At 38.7% G+C, this 21,471-nt stretch overlaps 1 protein-coding gene across 1 annotated transcript in view; it reads right to left on the bottom strand.

The window, feature by feature from the left end:
- The window catches only part of eif2s3 (eukaryotic translation initiation factor 2, subunit 3 gamma), a 65,061-nt gene extending 45,633 nt beyond the window's left edge, over nucleotides 1-19,428 (bottom strand). Inside the window, exons 1-6 of the mRNA XM_035413755.1 lie at nucleotides 19,160-19,428; nucleotides 12,898-12,961; nucleotides 12,672-12,799; nucleotides 2,056-2,177; nucleotides 1,694-1,788; nucleotides 728-886 (exon numbers count right to left, since the gene is read on the bottom strand). Of these exons, the coding sequence (XP_035269646.1) occupies nucleotides 728-886; nucleotides 1,694-1,788; nucleotides 2,056-2,177; nucleotides 12,672-12,799; nucleotides 12,898-12,961; nucleotides 19,160-19,228 (637 nt within the window). The 5' untranslated portion in view covers nucleotides 19,229-19,428. The remainder of the gene's footprint in view (nucleotides 1-727; nucleotides 887-1,693; nucleotides 1,789-2,055; nucleotides 2,178-12,671; nucleotides 12,800-12,897; nucleotides 12,962-19,159) is intronic.
- Between the last annotated feature and the right edge of the window lie 2,043 nt (nucleotides 19,429-21,471).

The following is a 21,471-nucleotide window of genomic DNA, read 5'->3' as shown; positions in this document are numbered from 1 at the left end:
GCCAATGCATAGTAGCATTTTGCAAGAAGCGCCCCCTACAGGGCCACATTGCACTATGAAATGAAGTACCAGTGCATGTTCGTCCACAATACGTCTTTCTATAATACCCTGTAGCATAGTGATATTTTGGCATAAATTTGTGGCCATACACACATTTTGGGTGTGGTCAGGCATTTTCAGCTAAACTAAAATTACAGACGTGTGGCCATCTTTTGAGATATCAAAAATTCCTTCCCAGTTTAACACAGGGCCATGTGCTAGTATGCCAATATCCATTCTATTGAAACCAGTAGTAGGCACAATGTAAATTTAATAATTTTACTAAAGTGGAAATCCTCAGCTAGTGACTGAATTTTGGGGGGCCTTGAGATTAGTTGGGCCTGCAAAAATATTAGGAAACCCATCGCTTAACATTTAAAAAAGAAAATATTCACACCTATAATGTACCTACACTTCACAATCAATTATTTACTGAAACAGTAGTGGGATAAGAATCTAATATCATGCTTCAAAGGAGAGAAAATGCTTGCCTGCGCTGTCCCGTATCAATAGTGCCAATAATAAATACAATTGTGCACTCCAAATTGGTGAGAGAGAGGGGAAAAGCATAACATTTTTCCTCTTAAAACGGAAGATATTCTGTTAAACTACTCAGGAAAGATGGACATTGCAGTTTGATATGAACATGACAAGAGCTCGACCATGAGCACGGTACGGGAGGACCCACCCTGCACAAAGGCCAGGATCTGCTCATACTGCTCTTTGGCCTGGCTCTCCTTCACCAGGTCAATCTTATTCTGCAGGATCAGGATGTGTTTCAGCTTCATAATCTCGATGGCTGCCAGGTGTTCTGATGTCTGTGGCTGCGGGCACGACTCGTTCCCCGCTGAGGGGGCATGGGTGAATTGGTTAGACTTCTTCACCCTGTTATATAAACCCTGACCTCTCACACATACATGCTGTCACTAAGCAACACACCACACACCTCTCACTCAGACTGTCACTGTCCAGCATACCACACATCTCTTGCTCACAGTTAATGACCAACACACAACACAACTAACTCACACTGTTACTAATACACCACACACCTCTCGCTCACACTGTCACTGACCAGCACACCACACACCTCTCGCTCACACCATCACTGACCAGCACAGCACACCACACACCTCTCGCTCACACCATCACTGTCCAGCACACCACACACCTCTTGCTCAAAGTTACTGACCAACACACAAAACAACTAAACTCACACTGTCACTGACCAATACACCACACACCTCTCGCTCACACCATCACTGACCAGCATACCATACACCTCTCGTTCACACCATCACTGACCAGCACAGCACACCACACACCTCTCATTCACACCATCACTGTCCAGCACACCACACACCTCTTGCTCAAAGTTACTGACCAACACACAAAACAACTAAACTCACACTGTCACTGACTAATACACCACACACCTCACAACATCACTGACCAGCACACCACACACCTCTCGCTCACACCATCACTGACCAGCACACCACACACCTCTCACTCACACCATCACTGACCAGCATACCACCACACCTATCACTCATACTGTCAATGAAAGTTTTGGGCCACAAAAACTGTACAATATGACAAAACCATCCATAAAACAATATACAATTGTCTCACGGCTCATTAAGGAGCTCACCAATCAGCAGCAGTGCAGCATCCATAACTGCGGCGCCATTCAACATAGTGGCCATCAGGATGTCGTGACCCGGACAGTCCACAAACGAGACATGCCTAAGGAAGAAGTAGAGAGAAGGAGACGAGGAGGAGAAAAAGAGAGAGGAAAAGAGAGAGGAAGGGCAATCAGGGTAAAGAGACGATATAGGGGAAGGAAGAGCAGATGGGGAGATCTGGATCAGACTGGTGGAACCAGTAGCCGCAGCCAAGATAGCCTCAAAAATTTTCACCCTTAGTTCCTGAAAGAATTATCAAGACTTTCCCAGAAGGTAGTAACCGCAGCCAAAGCACTTTCTTGAGCCCTGGAAACAACAGTGCCCCTACCTGACTAGTTTGAAGTTGCCCTTGGTGCCAGGGATGTCAGTGGGGAACTCGTCAGGCGTGCTGCTGCCGCATGACCTGTAGCACTCGGGGCGTGGGCAGCTGGGGTCATCCAGTTTATACACCTGCAGGACATACATGATGTGGCAATTCACATACAGGGCATCATTAATACAAGCAGATGGGAGGGCCAGGAGTAAAATGGTCGATTTTTGTATGCATTTCAGTACTCAGTACGAAACTAAGCGGTCAAAAAAGGCTGTATTTCAAGCCAGCAAGCCAGACGTAAATATAGTAGTCTATTTAATCAAATCCTCCAAAACATTTTTTTTAAACATTTTAGCTAGACAAGCGTGGAAATGAAAAGTATTTACAGGGGTGCCTTGGGCCGATAAAGTTTGGGATCCACTTAACTTAAAGCATGAGGAAATTATATCACAATTTTTGCTGACATCACATGTTGGACTTCAACAAAACGGCAATAATTTTGAAAAGTCAGAAAAAGAAAAATGATTTCAGATGAGCAACCTGCTCTAGAGTGTTAAAAAATACTGAGAAGCAAAACAACATTTTTTTTAAAAACTGTTTGCAGCAGAGGCACAAAAAACGGGCCGTTTCCCACATACAAGTAAAGGAAAAGGTCCAATGCTGTCAATTATGTTGAAAAATATACTCATTGGCAGCTGATTTACAGTCTCTTTTTTCATGGTTTGATGCTGATTTATAAAACCTGCCCCAAATCAGGTTCCAGATGGAAACTTTTCAATTTTCATCAGAACTCATAACCATTAGAGCCCGACCGATGCCAGATTTTTGGGTCCGATGCCGATCCCGATTTTGGAGAGTCCTAGCCCACCGATTACCGATGTTTTGACCGATATTTTGTCAAAAAGTGCAACATTTTCATTTCAATTTGAAAAACTTATATTTTATTAAAGTTTCTATATTTAAGAACATTTAACTTATAAGCAAATAAATAAAAATAAAAAAAACACACAGAACTTTTTAGATAGAAAAAGTAAAAGATGATATTAAATTAAATATATATAGCCTATATTAACACCATCTTTAAGTGTGTGAAATCAAAATAACTCCACACCATACTTTTACTCCTTTCTTTTCCAGCCATCTATAAAAAATAAATTTAAAAAAAAATCAGTTTTCCAGTTTCAAACATGTATTTTTATGAATATTATTAGGGGTCCAAGCAGCGAAGTTGGTGGAACCCTATTGTATCTGTTAGGATTATTAGGGGTCCAAGCAGCGAAGATGGTGGAACCCTATTGTATCTGTTAGGATTATTATTATTATTCTTATTATTATTTTTTTCCGGTAAAAGTGTCTGAGGCTCAGCAACCATAAGTCCTGGAGCAACCAAATTTGGCAGGTGGGTTCCTATGGGCCCCCACTACTCAGGCACTAAAAACCACGTACGTTGGCCAGATGGTGGCGTTATAACAAAGGGTTTTGCGTAAAAGGCCATAACTCCCACACCATAAGTTAGATCAACACAAAACTTTATAGATCCATGCCTCTGAACGTGCTCTATACTTTTGCCATTGGGACCACCTGTGTCCGCCATATTGTTTTCCCGCCATTTTAAGTTTATCGTTGGGGCGTGGCAGCTTTCTCCGCTAAAATGTCTGAGGCTCAGCAACCATAAGTCCTAGAGCAACCAAATTTGGCAGGTGGGTTCCTATGGCCCCCCACTACTCAAGCACTAAAAATCACCCATGTCGGCCAGATGGTGGCGCTATAACAAAGGGTCATACTTTAAAAGGTCATAACTCCCACACCGTTAGTCTGATCAACACAAAACTTCATCGACCGATGCATGTGAATGTGCTCTACAACTTTGCTTTTGGGACCACCTATGTCTGCCATATGGTTTGCCCGTCATTTGGCCGTTTCTATTAGGTGGGGTGCGGAAGAGCTGTGGCTCCAAATCTAAACGGTTACGACATCGAGTAAACTTCTTTACGGCAAGCGACAACCATGGCGACGCAAGTAATCCGACACCGTAGGTCTAGTTTTTAGCAGTGAGGAGACGGTCTGACACTGCCACCTAGCGTGCATGCTAGGATAGGCTACCCAAAGTTTCTTAGTAAAAGCTGTCAGAGAGGATGAATAATTACTTTTCTTTGGCATGGATCCATTTGAAGACAGTATCGGGTGAGTTCGTTAAGTCTTTAAATCTGTCATTATGCTGAGAAATAGCTAAACCATTTCATTGATATGTTCTGAGTTTCTGTGCAAACGTGCGAAAACACGCTGGTATAATGAAACAATGACGGTAGCCTCATACATATATAGTCCGCTTCGTTCCGTTGCTACCATAACATAACGACCTACAGCTGCAGTTTCTCGCTGCAATTACTAATATTGAATATAAACAAAAGACGCAATTTATGCTGTAGTCTTCCAATGTCTAAATAAATAATACGGTCCATTTGAAGACAATATCGGGTGAGTTCGTTTAGTCTTTAAATCCGTCATTATGCTGAGAGAAATCGTATTCTCAATTTAATTTCTAAATTGACTGTAAGCTTAGTGTTGTCACTAGGTAGTTGTTCCGTAGGTGACTTAGTCTTAACTCGTCTTAACTATTGCTTGAATGTTCTCATAGACTGCGTTGTTGCTGTTCTTGTTTGTGTTAGCGTTAATCAGTTTAAACTACAGGTTCCAAGTTGAACTATGCGGTTGTTCCTTGCACTTGGAACGGTATTTCTCTCTATGGTTTTCGGCACGCTTATTCCTGGTTATGGTTATACACTTTGTTGTACGTCGCTCTGGATAAGAGCGTCTGCCAAATGCCTGTAATGTAGGCTAATGTAATATTCCGTAGCAACAAGATAAACCCGGCGTTAGCCCTGAAATATGCCAATACAGCAGTGAAAACGCTGCTCACTGAATAACGAAATAAACGAGACAATTTTGTTTTTTACATTATACCATGTCATTCTACAGTCAATATCTGGGACTAAACATTGAATAAATATACAATCTTACCATTGGTTTTACGTGTAGAGATGTCCCTTTTGCGACTGAGTGGTCATATATTGTCTTGGACAATCCGTTTGTGATTCCTGTTGCTTCTCATCTGCCAATAAATAAATAAAACGGTCGGCTGCTCTGCGCGTAGGTCCCGACTTGATAACTCGTCTTTTGTTTCGTTTTTTGTTTCGTTTTTTCTCAATGTCGTATTTATTCTTTGAAATGTGTATTTATGTGTTATCATTCTATCTGTCTCTGAGGCGCTCTGAAATGTGCATTCTCTGCTAAACTGAGCAATGGATTGGAATATGTGTCTGGCGTAGTGTTGCACGGTATACCAAAACCTCAGCACTTTCTCGGTACTTAAAAAAAAAAACAAAAAAAAAACGGTTTTGTATTTGAATTTTCCAACGTTCGGTAGTTCTGCGTCAAATGTAAAAGCCAGGGAAATGTGTCTCGCGCATTACTGATTTAGAGGATGAAAAGTGTAGTTTTTCAGAATCTTCGCTAGATGGCAGTAGCAACTAAGGTTGCCAAGTGAGGTGACCTGCGCTTGTGCATTCACTTCCCTGAAACAGCGCAAGCTTTGACTCAGTTCACTTCAGTAGCAATAGGTGTTCCAATTTGGAAATATTTTATTATAGATAGATGCTGTATTATTATTAAAATATGCTGTTTTAAAATCTATTTAAAGGTGAAAGACCTGTTTTAAAGATTATTTACTTTACAACTGTTTAATTTTTGAAATATATTTAACATATTTTTCTATTGTTCAGTGTTGTAACACTATAGGCCTATGCATATTAATATGTTGAAGAGACTTCAACTTACAGGTTGTTAATGAACCAGGTTGTTAATAAACCATGAATTAGAAAATGAGGTCAACCCTTGTGGACATTACGTTTCTGATCTATTAAGGTAATTTCAGTATCGTTAGGTACAGAGTATCGAATTAGCACCGTTTAAGTTTCAAGTATCATTTCAGTATTGAGTATCGTAATACTAAACCTGGTATCAGTATCAAAGTCAAAATTTCGGTATCGTGACAACACTAGTGTGACGCCTTTTTTAGTTGCGGCGCAGAAACACTGCAGCTGTGCATGCACGCCGGACCATCTAAGTGTTACGACATGCCATCTAAGTGTTACGACATAGTAAAGGCCTTGACGGGAAGCGGCCAGGACACATCCATGGCGACGTAACTAAGTCATCCGACAGTGTCTCTTAGCTCAAAATTGGCCATAAGTCATCAATATATCATACGATCATCATGATATTCAGTAGATATGTTGGGTGAAGGCGTATGATCATGAGGATAAAGCCATTTTAAAATCGCTCCATAGGGGGCGCGATGCTGCCACTGCTTGGACCCCTTCCAACGCCGCTTGCGGCTTTAATTATTATTCTTATTATTATTTATCTCCGCTAAAAGTGTCTGAGGCTCAGCAACCATAAGTCCTGGAGCAACCAAATTTGGCAGGTGGGTTCCTATGGCCCCCCACTACTCAGGCACTAAAAATCAGGTATGTCGGCCAAATGGTGGCACTATAACAAAGGGTAATGCGTAAAAGGCCATAACTCCCACACCATAAGTTAGATCAACACAAAACTTCATCGACCTATGCATCTGAACATGCTCTACAACTTTGCCATTGGCACCACCTATGTCTGCCATATTGTTTGCCCGCCATTTAGACTTTTTAGTTAGGGTGTGGAAGTTTTCTCCGCTAAAATGTCTGACGCTCAGCAACCATAAGTTGTAGACCAACCAAATTTAGTAGGTCGGTTCCTATGGCCCCCCACTACTCAGAAACCACCTATGTCCGCCATATTATTTGCCCGCCATTTGGCCGTTTTTATTAGGTGGGGTTCGGAAGAGCTGTGGCTCCAAATCTAAACGGTTACGACATCTAGTAAACTTCTTTACGGCAAGTGACATCCATGGCGACGCAAGTAATCCGACACCGTAGGGTCTAGTTTTTATCAGTGCGAGGAGGGTCTGACCGTCGGGGAAGCAATGGAAGACAGTGCCACCCAGAGTGAATGCTAGGCTTTTGAGAGGATGTATAATTACTTTTCCTTGAGCATGGATCCATTTGAAGACAGTATCGGGTGAGTTCGTTTAGTCTTTAAGTCTGTCATTATGCTGAGAAATAGCTAAACCATTTTATTGATAGGTTCTGAGTTTCTGTGCAAATGTGCTAAAACAGGCTGGTATAATGAAACAATGACGGTAGCCTAATACATATATAGTCCGCTTCGTTCCGTTGCTACCGTAACATAACGACCTACAGCTGCAGTTTCTCGCTGCAATTACTAATATTGAATATAAACAAAAGACGCAATTTATGCTGTAGTCTGCCAATGTCTAAATAAATAATACGGTCCATTTGAAGACAATATCGGGTGAGTTCGTTTAGTCTTTAAATCCGTCATTATGCTGAGAGAAACCGTTTTCTCAATTTAATCTCTAAATTGACTGTAAGCTTAGGGTTGTAACTAGGTAGTTGTTTCGTAGGTGACTTAACTCGTCTTAACTATTGCTTGTATTTTTGCATAGACTGCGTTGTTGCTGTTCTTGTTTGTGTTAGTGTTAATCGGTCTAACCTACAGGGTCCAAGTTGAACTATGCGGTTGTTCCCTGCACTTGGAACGGTAGGCTACTGCCCTCTAGGGTTTTCGACACACTTGTTCCTGGTTATGGTTGAACACTTTGTTGTACGTCGCTCTGGATCGGAGCGTCTGCCAAACGCCTGTAATGTAATGTAATGCAATGCAATATTCCGTAGCAACAAGATAAACCCGACATTAACCCTACAATATGCCAATACAGAAGTGAAAACGCTGCTCACTGAATAACGAAATAAATGAGACAATTTCTTTTTTAATTATACCATGTCATTCTACAGTCAATATCTGGGACTAAACATTTAATAAATATACAATCTTACCATCGGTTTTACACGTAGAGATGTCCCTTTTGCGAATGAGTGGTCATATATTGTCTTGGACAATCCGTTTGTGAAGAATATGCGCATCTGTCACGCCTGGGTCGGCTATCTTCATAAATAGCTGTGCGTAATACCACACTTGTTGCTCACGGCGTTGTCGCCCTTTTTAGTGCAATTTGGCTTGATTGACAACTCATTTATTCCGTAGGTGAGAGTATAAGCTTTCTAACGATGTATAACATGTCTGATTTTGCTTTTGGAATAGCGCTTTACAGGTCAGTGTAACCGAAAATTTTGTCATCTGGTAAATGGTAAATGGACTGCATTTATATAGCGCTTTTATCCAAAGCGCTTTACAATTGATGCCTCTCATTCGCCAGAGCAGTTAGGGGTTAGGGATTAGGTGTCTTGCTCAAGGACACTTCGACATGCCCAGGGTGGGGTTTGAACCGGCAACCCTCCGACTGCCAGACAATCGGTCTTACCTCCTGAGCTATGTCGCCCCAATCATCTGCCAATGTCTAAATAAATAAAACGGTAGGCTGCTCTGCGGCCAGCACGCAGGTCGCGAGTTGATATCTCGTCTTTTGTTTCGTTTTTTCTCAATGTCGTCTTTATTATTTGAAATGCGTATTTATGTGTTATTATTCTATCTGTCTCTGTGGCGCTCTGAAATGTGCATTCTCTGCTAAGCTGAGCAATGGTTTGGAATATGTGTCTGACGTAGTGTTGCACAGTATACCAAAACTTCAGCACTTTTTCGGTCCTTAAAAAAGAAACTGTTCGGTATTAGAATATTCCGACGTTCGGTAGTTTTGAGTCAAATGTAAAAGCCAGGGAAATTTGTCTCCCACGTTACTGATTGAGAGGATGAAAAGTGTCATTTGTCAGAATCTTCGCTAGATGGCAGTAGCAACTAAGTTTGCCAAGTGAGGTGACGTGTGCTTGTGCCTTCACTTCGCTGTAGCAATAGGTGTTCTAATTTGTCAATATTTAATTACAGGAAGATGCTGTATTGTTATTGAAATATGCTGTTTTTAGATCTTTTTTAAAGTGAAAGACCTGTTTATAGATAATTTACTTTACAATTGCTTAATTTTTGAAGTATATTTAATATAGTTTTCTATGGTTTAGTGTTGTAACACTATAGTCCTATGCTTATTGATATGTTGAACAGGCTTCAACTTAAAGGTTGTTAATAAACCAGGTTTTTAATAATCCGTGAATTCGAAAATGAGATCAACCCTTGTGTACATTACGTTTCTGATCTATTACACCTTTTTTTTAGTTGCGGCATGGAAGCGCTGCAGCTGTACATACACGCTGGGCCACATATGTGTTACGACATCCCATCTAAGTGTTACCACATCCCATCTAAGCGTTACGACATAGTAAAGGCCTTTACGGGAAGCGGCCAGGACACATCTATGGCGACGCAACTAAGTCATCCGGCAGCGTCTCTTAGCACAAAATTGGCCATAAGTCATCAATCTTTTATACAATCATCGTGATATTCAGTAGATATGTTCAGTGAAGGCATATGATCACGAGGAAAAAGCCATTTTAAAATCGCTCCATAGGGGGCGCGACGGTGCCAATGCTTGGACCCCTCCCAACGCCGCTTGCGGCTTTAATTATTACTGTTGTTATTAATTTGTTATTATTATTTCTTAGTATCTATTCTCAGTACATTAATTATATTTTCTTATTTTATTCCTACTACATGATCTCAAAGAGTAAGACTATCTAGCGAGCTTCCCTGTCCATAAGAATTAGGCGGTGAAAATAACTACAATGCGCTCTGACGCGTGACTAGATGACACACTCGCTCGCAATAACGCATTAGCTATTGACACAGCCTCATTATTTCTTATTATATATTCTCAGTAAGTTAAATTAATTATATTTTCTTATTTTATTTCTACTACATGATCTCAGAGTAAGACATTATCTAGGGGAGCTAAAGAGTGAAACGTTGGATGAAATTAAATTGACTGGATGAAATACGTGAAAAAAACTACAATACGCTTTCGTGCAGGTTACCCGCGCTAACTGTTGGTTGATTCACTTCAACAGCAATCCTTCTCTCATGTTATCACGACAAAGCTAGATAACATGGCTTAAAATGATCCATGTTAGAAGTGTTTTATCAGCGTTTTTACTGTCTGGTTAGCTTGCTATGATGACGCGTGACTAGATGACACACTCGCTTGCAATCACGCGTTGGCTATTTACACAACATCATATAGTAGCTAATATCATTATCTCAGATAAAAAAACAAATGTGTGATGCATTCAATCACCATTGTATTTTGGCTGGTTATTTATTTGAGAATACAGCGATGTCCTCAGGAAATGTAGATCCTATGCTGCTTATGTGCTCACTGCCACTTCATAAAGGCTTGCTAGCCAGCTAGCTTGCTAAAGTGAACCAAATATGTAAGCTAGCTCGCGCGATCATTAGGATTGCTAAACATAGCGGTCGTATAAACGCATTTAATTAAAAACTTTCACTAAATATACATACCTTTATTGCGGCAATCGAATCTGTGCAGCCAAGTCTTGCAGTGGAGAATATTGGATGAGGCACGAGTGACAAACGTCTTATTAGAGAAGTAGCGCGTCAGCTGCTGCAGTTCACACTTGTATTAGAGCTCCCTCTACTGGATAATTCTAGTAAATAGCAATTACAACGTTCGAACAGACAAGTACAGATAAATAATCATTGTTTTTTTGTTTATTATACTTATTTAAATGCATAACTGCCGATCCCGATGTCGTCAAAAAAGTCAAATAATAGCCGATATATCGGCCATACCGATATATCGGTCGGGCTCTAATAACCATTACCAAGTAGCTTATCGTAAGAAATATTGTGCTTGTGCCTGTTCGGTTCTCACCCACAAGTGGTCATGAAATGTGAAATGCAAGTAAAGCATGCTACCCCAGAATAAGAAATACAGGCTACGGATAATAACTAATCTTTCCTGGGTTCAAACAAAGCTGGTTAAGCAACACACAGACCAGTAAATGCATGCACACTGACAGCTGCTGCGTGTACTTGATTACAGTGTTTGTGCAGGCACTGTAGCTCTAGCCTGCATTTAGTCCAACATGTGGCGATGGTGATGATTGAGAATAATTCCCAGATTGGTTTAAGACAGCAAATTGAAGTTGTGATATTGATGTTATCAATAAGTTATGAACTGCTACCCAAACAGTACTGTCCTGACAAGACATTTTTGTATGATGTAGTCCTTATAGATGATATCTGTTCATGTTTACAAAAATGAATCTGTATAGAAAGTGAGAGATTGGCCCCCTAAATATAGCTTCAAGCAGCGATGTGGGGGGACAAATACCAAGGGTGCTGGAGCACCAGCCAATCTGCCACTCTTTAAGCAGGTTAACTGGGAAACTATTTCATTTCCATGGAAAACATGCATTGTATGCTGTAAATGCACAAATTACTGCAAAAACCGTAAGATGACTTTTTGAGGCACCCAAAAAAACTTTCCGGATCCCTGGAATACATCAAAGCAACAATATTGCCGTTTCGATATTAATTAGCCTATGAGCATGAAACATTGCCATGTAAAGACCATCACTTTTTTGAAGGACATCTTTACACGGAAGTGTTTTATGAAATGTCAATCTAAAGGCCACGCTGCACCACTGTGAGCCTGTGCATGCTTGTTTAAAAAATGGCTGACTGTCATCCCCTGAAGAACCACCACAATCTGTGGGCATACAAATATTTTAGGTGTGGTCAGCCATTTTTGTCTGAATTGAAATTACAGTCCAGTGGTTGTCTTTTGAGATTTTTTAAATTTCCTTTGCAATTTAACACAGGGACATGCTTTACATGACATGCCGAATGTGGTGAGAATCAGGCAAACGTTTAAAAAATTGAAAATGGCGGAAAACTAATAAGGCAGAAACTAGGGGTTCAATGATGTAAGTTTAAAATGAGGTGGTAGACATTGGTGGATGTATGGTCAAATGGCATGGCTGTAATAATTCTTTCAAAGTTGCAATTTTGCAGGCGGCACTGTGGCACCACAGTGCCAGTCACAGTTAAAAAGCCTGGCTGCAGCATTCTGAATAATTGGTTTCTCAATTGTTTTCTTAGGCAGACCAGTAAAGAGAGCATTACAATTGTCCAGGCAACTTGACATAAAAGCATATCAATTTTTCTGCATTTTGTTGTGTTAAAAAGGGTCCCACATCAGCTATATTCCTTAAATGAAGGAAAGCAGTCTTGGTCACTGTGCCCATGTGAGGTTTAAAACTTAGGTCTGAATATAAAATGACCCCCAGATTTTTCAACTCCTGATTTTGCCTGTAGAGCCAGACTACCCAGCCTAGTAAAAATGGACCACTTTTTGATTTGGGGCCAACTTACAATATTTCAGTCTCATCTTCATTCAATTTCATTAAATTACTGGTCATCCACTCACCAATGGCAGACAAGAATGTATTCAATGCCCTAAGAGCACAGGGGTCATTGGCTCCATTGCCAATCATTGCTGAATTCTGAGTAAACACAGGGGCAGCTAGAATAACTGCTTAAATTCAATGACAGTAGAGACAGGCATGTGCTTAATTATTTTGGCCCTTACATCAGATGTGGCGTGACAGAACGGCATAGCTCCACCTTCCAGAATGACTCACCTTTGCATTAGCATAGCCCAGCTTGATGGTAATATTCCTCTCCAGCTCATTCTTGAACCTGACAGTATGCACTCCAGAGATGGCTTTCACTACTGTGGACTTTCCGTGAGCCACATGACCAATGGTGCCTGGATATCAGAGGTTAGAGGTCAGAGGGCCACATTTCACACAAGTGAAATGAACAGTTCTTGTTACACTGGGCAGTCAGACAGGACTGGTCACTCACCAATATTTATTGTAGCCTGTCTGCTAATGATTTCCGGGGAGAGAGGTGTTAGTGTGGTCACATCCTAAGGAAAGAGCAGTAAAAACAAGAATGTCAGAAAGACTCATACAGGAAAGTTCATACAGGAACTGAATCTTGGACAGTCAATGGCTGCGTCCCAATACAAAGTCAGCATTTTCACTATTTTCACAAATTTTCACACTCGTCCTTAGTCCTTCGTAGGCATGTCCCAAACCAAAGTCATCAAAAAAAACATCCTTCTAGGGTCCCTTAATTTGGGTTGAATTTGAAGGCAGCGTCTAATGCATCCTTCAGCTGTAAGGCTATTGCACAGGTCTTTGCGATTTCCTCAGACTTCTCACTTCCGTTAAATTAATGGCGGCTCAAGACAATGAAGCGGTGGAGGAGTTCGTTGACAAATGTGAGTATACAGTGAACTCGATTATTTGTTGTACTTATATCTAAAAGAACATTTAATTGCTTACTGCACTGGAATAATGTATTTAATGTTTTCAAGCATCTGTGAGCTTTCCCTGAGCTAGCCAGCTAACTTGTTAGACTACTTACTGTCCAATAGAATAAGCTACACGAACGTAACGGTAACTTGATTATCTATCGGAAAAGGTTAAGTTTTTATTTATTTAAAAAGCAAACATGATAATATGGTTAAAAAAGGAAAACATACCTGAACTAGTGGCTAGTTTTGCAGTTGGATGAACGTTAAGCTAATTTTGTTTTCCCTTCAGGGACAAAGCAGGCTACAACAGCCTTTATAAAGGCTCGCGGGGAGTGTAAGAGGCTCTTCACTGGGCAAAAAAAAGCACGCAAACTGGTTGGCTGTAAGTCCATTTTTTTTTTTTTTTTTTTTTTTTTAAATACAAGGTAATGATTTTTCATTTAGTTTACAGAAAAGATCTATGAAGCAAAAACTAAGCAGCGTACCCAGCATCTCCAAATCTATCCAAAATGTCTAAATTATGCATTGCGGTAAATCACAACATATTCACGTATTTCATTGCAAATCAACTGTTTTGTCTCAAGAAACTCACTGTTGCATCATTTTCAAGTGGGAATTACAAGCTTTCCATCAGTACAGTGGTCCAGAAACATATCCAAAATCTCTCCAAAAATGAATAAAATGTTTTTTGTCCATTATAAAGCATATAAAAAAGCCCCTTATGAAGTTTTAAGATGGAACATTGCTATCAGGTTAAGAAATAATGCAAAAATATTGTCACACAATGCGGTACAGTACCTAAATGTGTAATACTTAACTCTTGTATGTATTTCTATACTCTGTACTCTCGTATGTTTTCTTGTACGGGGATGGGACGACATGAAAACAATTTAACCGTCTACCACGTTTTGGCAGTGCTCCAACTCTCATGTCATCACTGTTACATGCTTCACAAAAACTATTACACTACTTACATTAGTGTGAAATATCCACATTATATAATACTACTAACCCATTTAAAGACACTCAATTTCAAAAATAACGTATAGAACCAAAGTATTTTCAGCAGTAATACTTAGGGTAAACGTCCCTATTAAGCCCACCAAATCCGCTTTTCAGACATTTTTAATGTATACTGCCCCAATTTAAGTGAGAACATTTTAGTTAAAATGAAAGTCTAATCTCTCATTTGAAGTATCAGTAATTAATTTATACCAATTTCTAATGTTTTTATCGTTTAATTTGTCAAAAGTCTGGCATGGGCTTAATGGGTACCTAACGTACCCTTTAAGCCCATGAGTGTTCCAAATAAGCCCACTTCATGATTTGTTGATAAATAAATATATATTTAAAAAATCTTAACAATACAAACTTGTTCTATTCAAATCTGTAATCTCTTAGCTCTCAGTAGCTGTTTTCATTTTGTCTCCACTCCTATCCTATGGCCTGTAAATGGCATTTGAAATAGGCATGACCAGCCTTTTTGCTGTGTTGTCAACACAGAAAAAGCTAAACTTACAACATGTCTTCTTTGGAATGTAGCCAAAAAACTATTTACGAACAAAATCAAAACTATAGTGGAAATTGCTCTTCAATACTTCATCTTTCAATGTGTTGTCATTTTGTCTGTATCTCTATCCTATGGTGTGCTGTTGGCATTTGAAATTGGCCAAAATTTATGGTCCAGCCAGCTGGTTGAAAGTGCAGGTGTTTTTATGAAGATTTCTGAAGACTGACTGACTGAACGAAAAACAATTTCAGGTTCAATACTAATGTTCTAAGGATAGTAAATGAGTCAATTTCAGGATTTACAATTAAACAATAACTTTTCAAATGTTAATCACATTAAGGATAGTAGTTTGAAAACATTGTAAAAACACATTTTAAAACCATTCAGTTCATTGTGGAGTAACATTAAAACATACAGTTCATTATGAGGAGACATCAGTCATAACATATTGAAGCTCATGTATCATTAGCCTATAACTTAAACAAAATAAACAAGAAAGATGTGAACATTTCTGCTATTTCTACTTTCTCCTAGACTAAACGTAGGCCTATGCTCTTTGAGGTGATTTTATCGTTTTAGTAAGGCTATCATTTGCTCCATGCTCCATCTTAGTAGTGTAACATAACATAGGTTATAGGGTGGTCTAAGCTTCATTTTATTTGTTTGTTTCAATCTTTTGCCCACGTTGTGGTTGTCTTTGTCTTACGCTAACAAGTCTTTCATGGCTTTCATCTTGTTTTTGTAGATTTTCACAGACCTCATGATTGCGCAAATAGAATGGTCCAGGTCCCTACAGCCCTGCTTTGCAGAGGATGAACTTGCGCTTCTATCATGCGTGGGCATAAACTGTAGTTCTTTCGTGTTATAGTCATCTTAAACTAAAACTCATCTGAAAAGTAAAGATTAAAAAATTATTGCTAATGTTAAGATAGAACACAGGCCTATCCAGAATGAATTGACGTATGCAATATCACTGACATTTAAATATGGGTATTAATTATCTGAATTATGGAGCTGATTCATCAGGTGAGGTCAAAATTAGGGAGGAAAATGGTTCAAAGGTCAAAAGGGAGAAAATCCCCATTGAAACACAGTAAAGTGGGCTTAATGGGAACAGGTGGGCTTAAAGGGAACATCAGTGAATTTATGGTTAAAGACAGAATATTTTATTCTACTCACATGACATTAAAAAAACAACTATATGAAATAAATCTATATATGGTACACTAACATAATATGAAAAGTATAAATTGATCATGTAGAGAAGTAATTAGCTATACTCATTTACATCCACCTCAGACAGTGTGATTTTTAAGCCTTTAAGCCCACCAGGTAAAAATGTTAATTAAAAAATAAATAAAGATCAACATACACATTTATTGTCTATTTAACAGTATAATAATATAAACTGCATACAAAAATATAAACTATACATGCTTATCATGCTTTATGTCATTGCAATGAACAATACTATGTAGCTACTGTATTGATGCAGCATGTGGTCTGTTTGCTAGCGTGCTAAAACTCATATTTTGATTTCAAAAGACACAATATTTCTAATTCAGGTAATATTCTAACATATGTCTCATTCAAAACACTAATCACTTAAATTTTGATAACAAGTGAGTACTTTCCAAAAACAGGAGTAGAAATATACAAAAAATGTTATTTTCTGAGGGTACCAAAATCACCTAAGTTTTTTTGCAACTTCTTCTGGGATCAGCAGGCACATGCCGCACATGTGCTTCGATAACTCAATATCGACAAATGTGATTGACTTACAATAAAAAGTGTCATTTACATAACAAGCAGCTTCATTTGAAAAAACATCACACAGCAAAAAATTATGATGTAGTTTTTTTTAATTTGACTCAGAAGTTGCAAGTGGGCTTATATGGTACGTGGGCTTAATAGGGACGTTTACCCTAAATAAAGTTACTACTTGCGCTTTCAATACTCAAATGAATGAATGAATGAATGAATACATTTTAAAACATACTCCAAATTGGGGTATTAAATACACCAAAACGGCAATTTCGTAAAATTCATGCCGTTTTTTTTAAATTCCATAGAATAGTCAAATAGTTTGGAAAAAACTCAACTAGATTTTTAAAGCCCTGCTTCCAAGAGATTCATGCAAATGTGTTTGTGTATTTTTATTGTAGGTGATGGTCATTAAATTCTATACATACCATTTTTTTTTAATTCTATGAACTTACGAAATCAAACTGTTTTCTGCAAAGTCCAATCTATTCTTTAAGAACACCTTCCCAGGTATTTATGCAATGGAATCCATGCATTTTAACGGTAGGAATTTGGAATTATGGGAAGGCAAAATCCTCCAAAATGCCTGAAATTCTATTGCTCATTGAAAATTCTATAAAATAATTAAATCAAACCGTTTTCAGAAAACTTCAATACATTCTTGAAGATCTTCCCAGGTATTCACACCAAGGATTCTGGGCATTTTTACAGTAAGAATTTGTAATTATGGGGCGGCAAAATAGTCCAACATGGCCATTCGATTCCATAGATAATACTAATTAAAAATTCTAGAAAATAATTAAATCAAATTGTTTTCAGCAAACTCCAAACTTGAAGACCACCTTGCCAGGTATTCATGCAATGAAACTGTAGAAGTTTGGAATTATGGGATGGCACTTGGCATTATTTCCTTCAAAACACCCATAATGTTTGAAGAACCTATCTCTAGGATCAGACTTATAGAGACAGATGTATAAAAATATAATTTATGTATACTATCTGAGTGCATGAAACACTGTATGATTACATGAGTCTGTATAATCCTGTAAATTTCATTTTCAGATAATCCATCTTTTTATTAGACATTAAAAAATGAGTCATTTCACCGTGCAGATTATCAAAGGATCTGTGACATGACCATCACCTGTGTCATCATTTTCATCATCACCTTCATCAGCATCATCATCAGTGTCATCCTCATCAATGGATGAGGTTTTCTGTATTAGAGTTCGCAGAAAACAATATGATTTCGTTATTTTATTTGTTTTTAATAAGCACCATCCATAGAAGTGAATGGCCATTTAAGGAATTTGTCGTCACAATTTCAAATTCCTACATTAGAGTTCGCTGAAAGCAGTTTGATTTAAATATTTTATTGAATTTTAAATAATGCCACATATAGGATTCAATCGCCATTTCGGAGGTTGTTGCCATTTCACATTTCCAAACTGCTACAGTAAAAACTCACAGAATCCATTGCATGAATACTTGGGAAGGTCTCCTTCCAGAATGTAACAGAGTCAGCAGAAAACAGTTTGTTATTCTATGGAATGTTTAACAAGAACCATCTATAAAATTGAACAGCCATTTTGGAGGATTTTGCCAACCCATAATTCCACATTCCTACAGTAAAAATGTGCAGAATCCATGACATGAATAGCTGGGAAAGTGGTCTTCAGGAATTTATTGGAGTTTGCTGAAAACGGCTTGGTTAAAAAAATTTTTTTTTTTTTTACTGAATTTAGCAAAACTGTTTGATTAGATTATTTTATGGAATTTTTATTTTTTTTATTTTTTTTAAATGGCATGAATTTAACGCAATTGCCATTTTGGAGTATTTCATACTCCATTCCGGTGTTTCATTAATTATTCATTTATTTATTTTTAGTAGCAGTGTATGATAACTTAATCTGCGGTAGATTTGCTTCACAATCGGGTTATCGTAAAGAGCGATGCCGATGAAGACCGCGTACAAAATTCTTCAGTGCGGATAGCTTGACTGATCTTTTTCAAAGTGCCGATGGCGTGCTGATAATATGATCACGTCTAATAAAACATTCCAGATAGCGTAACGTAAAGTCTGGCTAAATATTTCACAACCAGTAGTACCCACAGCGACATTTATTTGCTACAACTAGGCTATCACTATTCGCTAGCTAGCAACGTTAGTTAATGTTGGCTAACATTAACAAACTTAGCGTCATTCCGCTCCTACCGATAATAAGCCTAAGAGCACGAGTTAGCTACATATTTTAACAGAACTAGCTAGCTAGCAATATTCGCAAATAAGTTGCCTATTTAATGCCAATTAACATCATGCGGAACAAATGACCATTTATTTAATCTGATTCCGAACATCTCATTGAATCACCATGCCCACGCCGTCCATTTTGCATCAGTGCTATGTCGGACTCGCCGCCGGTTTTCTCTAAAATGTCTCAGCAAAAAGAACCTTACCGCCCCAAAAACATTAACCCGATGCTCAATTTCATTTAATGGTCAGTTTTTTTTTAATTAAAATGAATACTCACTAATGTATTTAGATCTTGTCGAGAGAGATGGGGCTGGCCCAGCGTAACTCCTGACTCGTCACCCGCCATCTTGAGTGAAAAAGAATATTGTATTCCAAGGCGATTGCCTGAATGGTTATATCTCAGAAATGTTTTTTAAAATATATATATATATAGGCCTATGTTTGTTTATTTCATTTGGATGTTTTTACACACTTTTATGTATGATTATTCCGTCGAATTAAATATTAAACATTGACATTTGTGATTAAAATGAATAAGTGCAATAAGGCCTTTACCACAGCGGAATCGGTTACCGGAAGTGTTCGTATCACCTCTTCCGGTTTTTGCTAGCGGCGTCAAAGAGATTCGAATCTCTTTGGCGGCGTGTTCAACATTCTTCTTCTTCTTCTTCTTATTCTCCTTTTTCTTCTTCTTCTTCGGTGTTGTTTACCGGCAGCTTGATCCTTGAAAGTTGCATTACTGCCATCTCTGGGAGTAAGTTAACTCCTACAGCTTATTGACTGTCACACTTTCATTAACAGTCTCGTTCGTTAAGTCCCGGTAGTTAATAAAGCATCTCCTCCCCTGCCCACTAGCACCACACTCCAGTACATTCCTCTATCCTGCTCCTGTTATCCCCAATCTTCCCATCTCCTCCATCATATCCTTCCTTTCCGACCTATATTTGTTGCAGTTAATGATAACGTGTTCTACAGTTTCTGGTACCTGACAGATTTCACAAAGACTGGTTGGATGTTTACCTATAACATGAAGTGTGTTGCGTAAATTGCTGTGTCCTATTCTTAATCTTGATATTACAACCTCTTCTCTTCTGTTTCCTCCCCTCTTTCTTACACTGCCTACTCTATTTTGTATCAGATGTAAATGTCTCCCCCTTCTCTCCTGATCCCAGTGCTGCTGCCATTCTTTATTGATACTTCCCCACACAATGCCCTTTCCCTCTGGTTTTGATAACTTGATATTGATTTCAACAATTCCCTTTTTGACTGCTTCTTTTGCCAACGTATCTGCTCTCTCGTTTCCCTGGATATCTGAATGTGCTGGGACCCACATGAATGTAACATTTTTCCCTTGCCTAACCACTCTTGAATTGGCAAACAAGATTTCATACAGCAGATCCTGGTGATTTCTGTCTATACCTGTCTTAATACTTGCAATGGCCGACACAGCATCACTACATATTACTATTTTGCTAAACCTACCCTGTTCAGCCCATTCTAATGCCATCAATATGGCAAACAATTCAACAGCATACACACCTAAACAATCCGATGTTCTCTTGCTAATTCCCACTTGATAACTAGGCACAGCAACTGCAGCCCCTGTGTCTGCGGATCCTTTGATCCATCTGTAAAAATCTGAACTCTGCCTTTATACTTACGGTCCCTATAATTATAGTATTCACTAAATCAGCATTCTTATTACTGTGCTTAATCTTAAGTAATTCCAGATCTACACTCACACTTTCTAATTCCTAGACAGGTCTAACAGGCCACACCACAGTTTCGCCAAACTCTTTATCATAGACTCCCATATCTCTTGCCACTTGATCTCCTGCCCATCCAAAACTTGATTTTTCCATCCTCTCCTTCTCCCAGCATGTCTGCAGTACTCTTTTTGTTGGATGACTATCTCCATGCTCCCTTAGATTAACCCAGTAGTTAGCTACCAGCTGTTTCCGACGCAACCACAGTGGCATTTCACCTGCTTCCACTTGGAGTGCACACACTGGGGAAGTTTTAACTGCTCCTAAACACACTCATAAAGCCCGAGCTTGTATAACATCTAGGTCCGCCAGCACAGATTTTGCTGCTGATCCATATACGATACTTCCATAGTCTAATCTTGATCTAATTAAGGCTACATAAATATATTTCAGAGATGCTATATCAGCTCCCCACTCCAATCCTGCAAGACACCTCATGACATTTATCACTTTTTTACATCTACTAACAACATATCTAATATGCTCCCTCCATGTTAACCTCATATCAAAATATACTCCCAAAAAACGAAAACTCACAACTTTCTCTAAATTATTTCCATACAATTTCAAATTGCATTCCCTGAGTTTCTTTCTTGTAAAGAGCATAGATTTTGTTTTTTCAACTGAAAATTTAACTCCCCACTTTATTCCCCACTTTTTAATTTTGATTAATTCCATCTTGCACTTTCTTCACTATGTGTTCAACATTTCTCCCTCTTTTCCACAAAGCCCCGTCATCTGCAAACAATGACTTCCCCATATCCATAGGGATATTCATAAATATGTTGTTTATCATGGTGGAAAATAAAGTTGGACTTACTGC

Source organism: Anguilla anguilla, chromosome 4 (assembly GCF_013347855.1).
Source record: "Anguilla anguilla isolate fAngAng1 chromosome 4, fAngAng1.pri, whole genome shotgun sequence".
NCBI lineage: Eukaryota > Metazoa > Chordata > Actinopteri > Anguilliformes > Anguillidae > Anguilla > Anguilla anguilla.
The sequence above is the reverse complement of the archived record's forward strand: the minus strand, read 5'-3'. Positions and strand labels throughout refer to the sequence as shown.